The sequence below is a fragment of the Pipistrellus kuhlii genome, unplaced genomic scaffold, assembly GCF_014108245.1.
Source record: "Pipistrellus kuhlii isolate mPipKuh1 unplaced genomic scaffold, mPipKuh1.p scaffold_m20_p_30, whole genome shotgun sequence".
NCBI lineage: Eukaryota > Metazoa > Chordata > Mammalia > Chiroptera > Vespertilionidae > Pipistrellus > Pipistrellus kuhlii.
This window is the reverse complement of record NW_023425530.1, coordinates 4,875,248-4,888,381: the sequence shown is the minus strand read 5'-3', so window position 1 is coordinate 4,888,381 and position 13,134 is coordinate 4,875,248. Positions and strand designations below refer to the sequence as shown.

Here is a 13,134-nt window from a genome sequence, read left to right as displayed (position 1 = left end):
TGAGAGAGAGTCATCGATCAGCTGCCTCTTGCACACCCCCTACTGGGGATATGCCCGCAACCAAGGTACATGCCCTTGACCGGAATCGAACCCGGGACCTTTCAGTCCCCAAGCCGACGCTCTAACCACTGAGCCAAACCGGTTTCGGCTGATTTTGCCATTTTTAAAAAGACAGCTATTTCGTACAATTTGGCCCATGTGTGCAAGGTTTATTAAAACTTATTCCCCTCTAGAATTTTAATCTTTGGAACAAAAACATACACACTTAAAATGTTCGCATTTCCGTATTCCCGTGAAGAAAAAAACCTGCAACAATTACTTTCCATGCGGAACACGTGTGTTAATCTACTTAATCTTTGCTAATCTGTGATAGGAAATTCTATTTGGTTATTGTTTTAAATTATAACCCTTTACTTTCCACTGCGTTTGGGACATTTTTCCATAACTTCATCGTCTACAGTATTTCTTGTTCCAGTCTTTTGCCTGAGTTTCTTTTTTTTTTTTTAGTTCATTTGTAAGGACTCTTTATACTAAGGAAATGAATCCTTTCGTCGTCAAGTGGGAAAACATTTATCACCAGTTTGTTGGAGAACAGATCCGGGAGTGTGAAGCGTGAAGAAGCAGGGGGGACAGTCTGAGCAGACACCCCCCTGCCCCCGCCCCCCACCCCCAGCAGCCCAGAGCCCTTACCGGTTGTAAATGGGTCCTTTGAAGGTGGGGTCATACTTCTGCGGCGTTCCTGAAAGTCAGAAGGCAGCGCTGGGTGGCCAGGAAGGCGCCGGGAGCCCACCCGGGGGGATCTCGGTCCCAGGTAACGTCTCAGAGACCCCGCAGGCCCCCCGCCCCCAGCCTCGGGGAGAGGACACACCCAAGCCCCGCGCAGGGCGGCCAGCGGGGGAGGACCGGCCATTGGGTGTCCCAGCCGGAGGCCACCCACTGGGGAGGGGGCTGGAATGGGGGTCCCCGGGGGACCCCACAGGAGTACTGGGGAGAGGGCTGCAAGGACGGGCCCTTTGGGTGAGAGGTTCGGGGGGAACTTGGAGAGGCTCTCGGGGAAGATTGGGGTGCGGGTGCTGGCAGTGATTGCGGGGGGCGGGGGAAGGTTGGGGTGCGGGTGCTGGCAGTGATTGCGGGGGGCGGGGGAAGGTTGGGGTGCGGGTGCTGGCAGTGATTGCGGGGGGCGGGGGAAGGTTGGGGTGCGGGTGCTGGCAGTGATTGCGGGGGCGGGGGAAGGTTGGGGTGCGGGTGCTGGCAGTGATTGCGGGGGGCGGGGGAAGGTTGGGGTGCGGGTGTTGGCAGTGATTGCGGGGGGCGGGGGCGCTACCGGCAGAGATCGCTCCCCCCCCCCCCCCGGCCGCCTACCGTGCTTGCCGTAGTAATGCTGCCGCTCGCCCCCCATCCCCGCGCCGCCGCCCCGCTCTGGGTCCGGCCGCTGGGTGTCCCGAGGGAGGGCCGGCCCGACCGCCCGGCGGCTCCTCCCAGCCCGGAGCCGGGCGGGGCCCGAACCAGTCCGACCGGCCCGCGGAGCGCCCGGCGCCGGCCGGAGGGCGGGGCGGGGCAGCTGCTCCCGCCACTCACCCGCCGCCCGATTTAGCCCGCCCGCCCCGCCCCCAGCGGGCACCCGCTTCCCCCTGGCCCCGGGCCCCCCGCCCTTCCCCTCCCTCCCTCTTCCCCCCACCCCACCCTTCTCCGGGCCACACCGCAGGACCAACTTCTCAGCCCCAAAAGGGCACCCCATAGCCCCCCATTCTCTAGATATGGAAACTGAGGCACAAAGCCGGCCGGTGGCTGGCCCCAAACACCCAACTGTTACGAATGTTAAGTATTTGAGCTGAAAATTCTCCAACCACGTGGGCGTATTTTATTTTCAGCCGCACTTAAAAAAAAAATAAAATTAAATGACAACAGTTAAAAACATTGGGAGAATCCATACAAAAACCCACACCGCCAGTTTCTTAAAAACGCGCGTTGGGGGGCCCCCGCAGCCCCTAGGGGCCCCTGTATGGCTCCCAAAGCTACACCCTTGAGCCATCACCCCTGCACACTCTCACATCGTGAATCCAGGAGCCACGGTTTGGGGGAACAGGGTTTGTTTGAGTTTCTGCGGGAGCAGGCTCTGGGCTGGACACCAGTTTCCCTGTGTCGTGGAGCCAATATCTACTGGGTGGCCCTGGATTCAAATATCCCCCCATCCCCCGCCACACACACACACACACACACACACACACACACACACAGAGCCAGAGAACACTTAGGCCAGCACCTTGCCTTCCCTGAGCCTCAGTTTCCTCAACCGTGAAATGGGACTAAAGCAAAAAAACAAAACTAGTCAAAGACCAGGCGTGGGCTGCCAGAGGTATACAGCTGGCCTGGATTTACAGTAGAAATGGAGGTTCTGGGCTGTCAGGGGAGGGGTGTATGACCCGTGTGGGCACGGGGATGCACGGGGCACAGGCAGAGGCACTGACAGTCGGTGTGGAATCGTACAGCTGGCACGGAGGGAGTCAGCTGCCACGGGGGTGATTAGTCAGTGTGGGGTGCACAGTAAGGGTGGAGGTATTCAGCTAGCGGGAGGTATACAATCGGCAGAGGGTGCAACGTCAGCCGGCTGTCCTCCCTACACCACCCACCCACCTCCATGTAAACCGTATACTCCCTCAATGTCACTGCATCTCCCAACAGTCATTGGGGCCAGTTGCATACGTTACTAAAGTATTCAGTAAACACGGAGCAGTGTTTCCCAAAGTGTGGCACGCGCACACCCAGGGGTACGGGAAGAGTTTGGTGGGGATATGCACTGCACCCTGCTTAGCTGTGCCTACTAAGTCTACATTCTCATGAGCATGAGGGGTACTCAGCGTTACGGAAATTATAGAAGGGGTACACATATGTCAAAAGTTTGGGAAACACTGCTTTACAGCATCGTTACCTACATACAGCTGTCATGTGGGTGCGGTCGGCAGGAATATACATTCAGTGTGGGATGTACAGCTAACATGGGGTTAGACAGTGTGGTCGCATACAGTTGGTGCTCATTAATTACAGCTGCTGCTTCAGAGCCCCACCCCGCCGGCCCCACTCTGATCACTAACCCAGCATTCCTAGGGAATGGCCGTCTCCTCCTAGTGGCCCACAGCCGTGGAGGCCCTACCTGACCCCTGGCCCACAGCCTTCAGCAAACAGGCGAGGCTCAGGGCTCCCAGCCATGCCCTTGGATGGCCAGGTCTCCTAAAGAAACCCTGAGTTCCTGCGGTCCCTGCCAGCTGTCCCACCCCACGCAGTCTGCGTGGTGCCCAGGCGGGCCGCAGCCTCTTCTCCTCCCAGATACACCCGGCCTCTTGGGGTCACTCCTGTCAATGCAGGACTTCAACCAACTCCGTCCTGATGATTCCCAAATGTCTGTCCCTGCGAAGGCCTGTCCCCTAAGCCGCCCACCCCTGAGACTCCTAGCTCCCAGCGGCCCACATGGGGTTCTCATGGGCACCCCACACTCAGCACCGCCACAGCCGATCCCTCCCAACCGGCCCCCAACCTGCTGGACTCAGAAATGGCAGCTCTCTTCCAGAGCACTCAGTCCAGAAACCGGGGATGTCTCTCGGCTTAATATCAGCTCAATCTTCAGAATCTACCCAGTATCCAAACACGTCTCACCCTCTCCTTGGCCCCGAACCCTAGTCACAGGGTGGTCATCTTTATTTTAAATATATTTTATCGATTTTTTTACAGAGAGGGAGAGAGAGAAACATCAATGAGAGAGAATCATCGATCAGCTGCCTCTTGCACACCCCCTACCGGGGATGTGCCCGCAAACAAGGTACATGCCCTTGACCGGAATCGAACCTGGGACCTTTCAGTCCGCAGGCCGACGCTCTATCCACTGAGCCAAACCGGTTTCGGCTAGGGTGGTCATCTTTTGCCCGGAGCAGGGTAGGTGTCTCCGCCCAGGTCTCCCAGCTCCCACTCTTACCTCCCACTGTGTTCCTCCCAACGCAGCCAGCGAGGTCTGTAAACATCTGAGTCAGAGCACATCCTTTCTCTGTCCAGAGCCCTCCATGGCTCCCACCTCATTCCGAAGAGAAGCCCAACTATAGCCCACAAGGCCCTGTCCCCCCACCCACTGCCCTCACCTCCTCCTTCTCTCCCTTTTGCTCGTTCCATTCTAGCCTTACTGGTCTTCTGATTATACCGAAAACTCACCAGGCCTGGTCTCAACTCTTTGCACTTGACCCCGCCACCTGGCAAGCTCTCCCCTGAGTCCCTGAGGCTCCACTTACTTCAGGCCTCTGCTCAAACAGCACCTCCTCTGAGAAGCTTTCTCTAAAACAGCACCCTTTCCCCTCCATGAAAATCACCTCATTTTGCCGAAACCGGTTTGGCTCAGTGGAAGAGCGTCGGTCTGGAGACTGAGAGGTCCAGGGTCCGATTCCAGTCAAGGGCATGTACCTTGGTTGCGGGCACATCCCCAATGTGGGGTGTGTGCAGGAGGCAGCTGATCGATGTTTCTTTTCATCAATGTTTCTAATTCTCTATCCCTCTCCCTTCCTCTCTATAAAAAAAATCAATAAAATATATATTAAAAAATAAAAGTAATTTAATTTGAGCGCTGGCCAGTGTGGCTCAGTTGGTTGGAGCATCATCTCTACACCAAAGGGTGGTGGGTTTGATTCCCAGTTGATCCCTGGTCGGGGTGAGTGTGGGAGACAACTGATCCGATGTTTCTCAGCTCTCTCCCTCTCTTCCTTCCTCTCTCTGGAATCAATTAAAAATGTTTTAAAAACGAATTTGTGAATTTTATACATAAAAGAATTCAATACATGACGAATGTGGAATTTCCAGTTGGCAGAGAAAGGATAAATCAGTGACTGGCTTGAATGCATTTGGAAGAAAAGAAAGTTCACTCCACCGCTATACATAGCAAAACAATTCCACATGGATTAGTCACGCACATACATGAAAACTCAAAATGATTACAAGTATGAAGGGAAAACACCGGAGCACATTTCTACCATCTGAGAGGAGGTGAGACTGGGAAGCACGGTGGAGGAGAGAGAAAGAAACTCCACAAGCTCCCTGTGTCCGTTATACGGCAGCCAGACGGGCAGAGTGGGAGCAGCCACTCAACAGCTGGAGCTAACGAAGGAGGGCCTTTCAGACACTGGCTCTGCCCTTCACCGTGCTGGAGGGCCTATCGTCCACCCGTGTGACTGCAGAGACCACCGCGCAGGGAGGGAGGCGGCGAGCGGCGCGCCCCCACACCAGGTGTGATGGGCGAGTGGGAGCCACCGAGGGCGTCTGGGCAGAAGCATAAGCAGGCCGGGCCGGGAAGACACTTCGGGAAATCTCAGACAGCTCTCAGGGCTGCCGATGACCTTGCTGTGTAAACTTGAGTTATCCCTCTGTGAGAGGGAACTGGAGATGCAGAGAGGGGCGCCTGGCCTGACGGGCACTCAGGAAACACAGAGGGAGCATAGGTACTGTCACCTCATGGATTCCACCAGCCCTTACTAATATTAGTGGATGGGGAAGGAAGGAAGGAAGGAAGGAAAGGCGAGGCAAATACTCATGGCTTCTGATAATGAGCCTGATCCAAACCCTACAGGATGGGAACTGGCTGAATCTTTTCAACAATAAGAAAAGTACTGCCGAAACCGGTTTTGCTCAGCGGATAGAGCGTCAGCCTACGGACTGAAGGGTCCCGGGTTCAATTCCGGTCAAGGGCATGTACCTTGGTTGCGGGCACACCCCCAGTGGGGGGTGTGCAAGAGGCAGCTGATCAATGTTTCTCTCTCATCGATGTTTCCAACTCTCTATCTCTCTCTCTCTTCCTCTCTGTAAAAAATCAATAAAATATATTTTTAAAAACTTAATTAATTAAAACCATTTTTTTATAAATAAAAAGCAATGGGAAACATATCCTCAGGTGGGGACTAATGGAAATAATTAAATAAAACAAATTAAGGATTTTGAGATAGGACATGTATCTCGAATTATCCAGGCAGGCCAGGGACAATGGTTTTAAAGAGGTTGGGAGGAGTCAGAGGAGACAGTGACAATGGAAACAGGTATGTCCTTGATGGGAGTGCTGGCTTTGAAGATGGGAACTTGCCGAATCTTTGCAACAATGTTTTGTTTTGTGTGTTTTTTTAAAAATATATTTTATTGATTTTTCACAGAGAGGAAGAGAGAGAGATAGTCAGAAACATCGATGAGAGAGAAACATTAATCAGCTGTCTCCGCGAAAATAAGACATCCTTTGGAAATAAGATCTACTTACAGGTTTCCTTCTGAGTGAAATATAAGGCATCCCCCGAAAATAAGGCCCCCCTAGCCTCTGTCTCAGAATGCTATAGCTAAACATGAGAGATTTGGTCCACTGATTCTGAAAGAAATGGAGTCACAAGAAATTTAGGAATTGGATTGTTATGATGATGTTCCAGAAGATGATGACATGATTGTCATTGAATAAATGAGTAAATTCTTGATACTGTAGGATTCACAGTTTGTCTGGTTTGTGTTGACAACTACCGTACTATCGTACCATATACAGGTAATAAATTTCCTTTATTTTCATTTAACAATAAATGTGTACCGTATTCCTCATGGAAAAATAAGCCATCCCCTGAAAATAAAACCTAGCGCATCTTTGGGAGCAAAAATTAATATAAGACACTGTCTTATTTTCGGGGAAACAGGGTAGTTAGAAATGAGAGAGAATCATCGATCAGTTGCTTCTTGTACACCCCCTACTGGGGATGTGCCTGCAACCTGGGACCGGAATGGAACCTGGGACCTTTCAGTCCGCAGGCCGACGCGCTATCCACTGAGCCAAACCGGTTTTGGCCCCATTGCTTTTTAGAGAGAGCAAAGTGGGGACAGTGGAGAGAGAGAGCACCATCAATATGAGAAAGACACATCCATTGGTGGCCTCCTAACGAGTCCAACCAGGGCTCGGGCCCTGAGAAGCCTGCAGAGGCATGTGCCCTCGACCAGAATGGAACCCGGGCCCCTTCAGTCCACAGGCCGGCACTCTATCCCCTGAGTCACGCCGGCCAGGGCTCAAAATCTTAATTTAATCCCTCTGCAAGTTCCCTTCTGCCATTTACAGTGGTTTAGACACAGGTTCCCGGAATTAGGATGGGGACGTCTTTGGGGGGGGCCATTATCCTGCCTATCACAGGGTCCGAACCATGGAAGCCAGGAGTTGATAAAGTGTCAGCAGGGACAGATCCACCCACTGCTCGTTTTCACATAAACCAGAGCCGCAAAGGGTCTTTACGTTTTTAAATGGCTGAAAAACATCAAAAGAGGAGGACTACTTGCCTATTCCAATGTCAGTGGCCATCAGTCCAGTTCCCGGGGCGCACAGCCACACTCATTTCCAGTCTGGCTGCTTTCACAACACAGTGGCAGACCGGAGCGGCAGCGACAGGCTGTGTATGTGGCCTGCGAAGCTGGGAACCTTTCTTCTCTACACTTTTTTTTTTTTTTATAATATATTTTATTGATTTTTTACAGAGAGGAAGGGAGAGGGATAGAGAGCTAGAAACGTCGATGAGAGAGAAACATCGACCAGCTGCCTCTTGCACACCCCCTACCGGGGATGTGCCCGCAACCAAGGTACATGCCCTTGACCGGAATCGAACCTGGGACCTTTCAGTCCACAGGCCAACGCTCTGTCCACTGAGCCAAACCGGTTTCGGCTCTTCTCTCCACTTTTACTAGAATTTGCCACTTCCTGGTCTCTGGGCCATGAAGCAACATGCTGAGCGGGGGTCTGTGCCAGCGTGTCTCATGTGCGATGAGGCATGCCATGTGCTCCCTGGCGACACAGGCCAGGAAACCAAGTTCTTTTCCTCTCCGGCCTGCCGTGCTCCCGGCTGGAGGAGGAGACTAACACCCGCATTTGCTTCACAGGTGTTTGCCGGACTTGATACTCAACAAGCACTTAGCCCAGGTCCGGGGCACAAAGCTGCACAAACACCAACCGGGGACGGGGTCCCATTGGGCAGAGCGGGCCAGCCGGGGCCACTGGCTCAGACTGCACAGCCGGCGAGGGATGGAGCTGTCAACAAGCCCAGGCCCCTCTGGCTCCCACCCAGATCCTGGGGACGGAGCTAAATACGTGACAATGGCGGGGGGGGGGGGTGCGCGTGGGAAAGCTGAGCCAGTAGGCCAGGCTAGGGGAGGGAGTGGGGTGTGGGGACGGCCCTCGAGTCCTGGCTTTGCTGGGCACCATGGCCAGCCTGCCCCAAGCAGTGGGCGTGGGAGATAAGAGAACCAACACAGGCTGCCTGGTTATGGTGCCGGTGCCAGGACATCCAGTGCCACCCAGCCCCCTCGGCTGGCTGCCGTCCACTGGCCAAGTCCCCAAGCCGACAGAGGCTCAAGGCCTCGCCCCTGCAGCCAGTCTGGCTCACCCGCCTTCCCAGAAGTCTGTGCCTGATGAGATATCCTTTGACAAGAGGTTTGGGGACAGCGTGTGGGACGGAAAGCTGGAAGGGATTCTATTCGTCATAAAGCTGAGAACAAATGCAGAGTGCCTACGGTGTGCCAGACATTTACTTATAGAAACTCGGGTCAGCCTCACAGGACTCTGAGGGCAGATGGTACGATATAGAAACTGAGTCACAGGAATGTTCAATTACTTGCCCAGAATTACACAGCCAGCAGCAGCTGGGACTTGAACTCCGCTCCTGACACCCTATTCTTAAACTCTATGATAAATGAATAACTCAGCATTTGCCATGGACCAACCTCTGGGCTACAGGCTGTATACTCCCATCAGTTCACGGAACCCTGGAGACAGAGGGAGCTGACAGTGGTGTTAACCCCATTTCATGGATAGAGAAACTGAGGCTCAGGTCTATGAAAGGTATAGATAAGAAAGGTCCAATGATACGAAAGGTAGAGATGGTATAGAACTAGGAAGAATGTAACCGGGACTGGAACAGAGCCCAGGCTTGGCTCCGGAGCCTGGCTGAGAGTCAGAACTCTGTGGTTAGCTTTTCCTGTCGATGTGTTTATTGAGCACCTGGGTATTAGGTGATTTAAGTATTCCACCAGTCTTATTGCCTCTGTTCCAGTCTCCTGGTTTCTGCCACTGCAGTCTCTGAGTCAGACCAGGCTCCTCCTCGGCTTAGAACCCTCAACAGCTCCATCTCCCAGAACAAAACTCCAAACCCTGCGCCAATCCCCTTCTGGCCCTCCCCTCCTCCCATTCCAGCCCTTAGCCCCTGTACTGCAGCCACACGGGCCTCCTCACTATCCTCAGACACAGCAGACAATCCTACCACAGGGCCTTTGCACAGGCAGCGAGTGCCCTCCACCTGAAACACTGCTCCCTCCCTCATTCGTGGGTCACCTCAGGCTGGCTTCCGCAGATCCTTCCATTTAAATGTTTAAACTTTGCCTCCAGGCCCTGTAGATCACTCCCACCCCATTTCCTGCTTAATTTTTCTCCAGGGCCCTTCTCTGGCATTCTAAGAATTTCCCTCACTCATCTAATTTCTAGTCTGGTTTCCTTTCTAGAATGTCAGCCTCTGGAACAGAACCTGGCGCACGGTACCTGCTCGATAAATGTTTGCTGAGGGAAGTTGTGAATGAACTTTAGCTTATGCAACCTGCATGCTCATCAAGATAAAAACTTATACCATAACAAGACTTCAGACCAAGGGAAATCACTCTCCCTGCCACCCCAGGTCAAGAGCTCTCACTTCCTCTCCCTGGGAGCAGTTCTCCTCACTGATTTCCCTTTCCTCCTTCCAGACACGGATTGCCATTCACATACACAAGCAGATTTCTGGTTCTTTAGCTCTGAGTTTTGTCACCCATCCTAGATAATAAAAGCCTAATATGCTAAGTGTCCAGTCGTCCATTCAACCAATCAAAGTGTAATATGTTAACGATATGCTAAAGCCACTTGACAGCTTGCTATGACATGCACTAACCACCAGGGGACAAACACTCTGGTAGGTTAGCATGCTGCTGAGGTCCAGCCCATCTGGGACTGAGCGAGACAGGCTGGTCCCTCCCTGGCTGGCCAACCTCCTGCGTCCCTTCCCAGCCTTGATGGTGCACCCGTGGGGTCCCTTGACCTGGCCTGCACCCTCTTGCAATCCGGGACTCCTCAGGGGATGTCAGAGAGCAGCTTTTAGCCGATCCCACAGGCCAGGCTGAGGAACCCCACTGGTGCATGAATTCCTGTGCCAGACCTTTAGTCAATAATAATAATAAAAGCATAATATGCTAATTAGACCGGAAATCCTTCCGGACGACCTTCTGGGGCTGTGAGGGAAGCCCGGTCGAGTGCCAGAGGGAAGCCAGTGCCAGCAGCCGGGGGAAGGAAGGCCTCTTGCATGAATTTCGTGCATCGAGCCTCTAGTACTAACATAATCAGACATTGTTCCCCATCAGAGAAGTTAAACCTACTTCATCTTTTTACAAGGCAACACAGTATCCTACTCTGGGAACAGCACACTTTTTCATTAAATAGCCTGAGGAACTATAAAAAGATACAAATGCCACAGAGTGGGGGGGGGAGAGGGAGATTAGTAGAATAAACTCTGGGCTGTTACCTGTGGAGAGGACGGCTGGCTGAGCGTTTCTGAAGGGCTCTTTCAGGCGGAAGGCTAAAACCTGCCATGCGGCTGAGGGCTAAATTTTAATTTCCTGCCCCCACAGACAATATGTTAATGTTGTTTAAGAGTGTTTACATCGGTTTAAAAATAATCCTCCCTTTGAGGATGGATGGGGCAAGAACGTCAGAGAACTTTCTGAGGCGACAGAAAGGCTTTACTAGAGGGCTGCCAATTTTTTCTGTTGAGGGCCAGACACTCGAGGTTTTAACTTTTGTGGTTCACACATCACCTCTGTTGTACAATCTTTTTATTTTTCATACACTTAACACAGTTACGATAGTAAATTTTGTGCTAAGGGTGTTTTTTTTTAAACCACAAGAAATAACATATAATAATAATACTGACAAGCCCTCCTTGGGCAGAGAGGCTGCTGGGTGCTGGTAATATTTCTCCCGAACTGCCTGCCGGTTACTTGGGTGCGAAAGCTCATGGAGCCTCATAAATATAGGATCTGAATGTATTTATGTATGAATTTTCTGTTTCAATACAAAGTTCAGCCCTGACCGGTTTGGCTCAGAGGATAGAGCATCGGCCTGCGGACAGAAGGGTCTCAGGTTCGATTCCGGTCAAGGGCATGCACGTTGGTTGCAGGCACATCCCCAGTGGGGGTTGTGCAAGAGGCAGCTGATCGATGTTTCTAACTCTCTATCCCTCTCTCTTCCTCTCTGTAAAAAAAAAAAAAAAAAAAAAAAAAATATATATATATATATATATATATATATATATATATATATATATATGTAAAGTTCAGCCCTGTCTGGTGTGGCTCAGTTAGTTGGGTGTCTTCCTGTGCCCTGAAATGCCCAAGTTGCAGGCTCAATCCCCAGTAAGGGGTGTGCAGGAGGCAGCCAATCAATGATTCTCTCCCATTGATATTTCTCTCTCTCTCTTTCTCTCTCCCCTTCCTCTCTCTGAAATCAATAAAAACATATTTTTAAAAAAATGATTAAGGAAGCTTTCCAGGCACTGACATGAGAGATCATCTCCAACAAATATTAAGAAAAAAAACCCAAACAAACAAAAAAACAAAACAAAAAACAAGGAAAGAACAAAAAGCAACATGTAAAACAAACACCTCTCATTCAACACATATTTGTTCAGCATCTAGTAAGGGCCAGGCACTGTCCATACCCCTTCAAACCAAACAGACACGCATTCCCACCTCATACGGCTAGAACTCAAACCATGAAATAAAGAACATGCACATTTTTCTATGTTCTAAGGTCTAGACTCCATTTGGAAGACAACACAAGCTGCTGTAACACCAGTGCCCTCCGAGCCAGCGGTATGGGGCTGGGAGAGGAAACAAGGAGATGTGGAGATGTTTCATCATAAAGCTATAAAGTCTTTAGTATCATCTGTATTTTGAAGCCCACGACTCTATACGTTCTCTCTCTCTCTCTTTTTAATGTGTGTGTGTGTGTGTGTGTGTGTGTGTGTGTGTATATATATATATATATATATATATATATATATATAATTGATTTTTTGCAGAGAGGAAGGGAGAGATAGAGTCAGAAACATCGATGAGAGAGAATCATCGACCAGCTGCCTCCTGCATGCCCCCCCACTGGGGATGTGCCCGCAACTGAGGTACATGCCCTTGACCGGAATCGAACCGGGGATCCTTCAGTCTGCAGGCCGATGCTCTATCCACTGAGCCAAACCGCTTTCGGCTATACGTTCTCTTTTGTAAAAAGTTGCCATTAAGAAGCAAATACCCTCTCTTAACAGTGTTTCATTTTGTTTCCAGATCCGGTGCTAGGACCCCACTGCTGGTTGAGTTGGACATGGAATCTGTTTGTCCTTGTTTTTTGTTTTGTTTTTTTTAACAAGCACCATTCCTTCTTCCACCCCCGCCCCATCAGGTTCTAGAGTCTTATTCCACGCTGCTGATGCCAAGGGTGGCCGGTAAGGACGGCTGTGCCCGGGAGTCATTTCCTTCTTGGAGCCACTGCCTTCCTCTAGACATGTCTGCTGAGAAGGGAGCTTCCTGCCCTGTCAGGGCAGCCCAAGTTCATGTCCTGACAGAGTGGGCTGCTTCTCTCCCAGCTCACGGAAAATCCACGTCCCATCACCAGCCTCAGAGGTATCCTGAGTACATGGAGCTTGCTGGGAACTGGGCAGAATAGTTCCCATCACGCCCAGCCCTACAGAGGAGGACAATTTCAGAGAGGTCACCAACTTGCTCAGGTTGTGTTAAGAGTCCGGATTTGAGCCTTTGTCTGTCTGACGTCACTCTCTAAATTCACAGAAAGCCCTGGGGCAAGGGCAGGATACTAGTAAGTGAGCCGCTCTAGTTCTCTGTTCCCAGAGGCAGGGTCCCCTTGTCTGGCCGGGTCTTCCCAGGGCAGCCAGAGGGCCCCAGTGGGGTCCCGCTGCAGAGGGACCCACTGGTGCATGAATTCCTGCACTGGGCCTCTAGCATAATTATGATACCTAACAGAATACCAAAAGTAAGTCACATGGCTTTTCTTCTCCTTTATTTTGCTTCTCT

General features: G+C 51.5%; 1 protein-coding gene across 5 annotated transcripts in view; it reads right to left on the bottom strand.

Annotated features, from left to right (window-relative positions):
- Positions 1-13,134, bottom strand: part of SLC44A2 (solute carrier family 44 member 2) — a 28,688-nt gene that overhangs the window by 13,488 nt on the left and 2,066 nt on the right. For 2 of the 5 annotated variants that reach the window (XM_036459448.2, XM_036459451.2), the window contains exon 2: positions 691-739. In XM_036459448.2, coding sequence (XP_036315341.1) covers positions 691-739 — 49 coding nt within the window. Of the gene's footprint in view, positions 1-690; positions 740-1,362; positions 1,493-13,134 lie in introns of those variants that run through there. The other 3 variants (XM_045589217.1, XM_036459449.2, XM_036459450.2) reach the window with 3 other exon arrangements.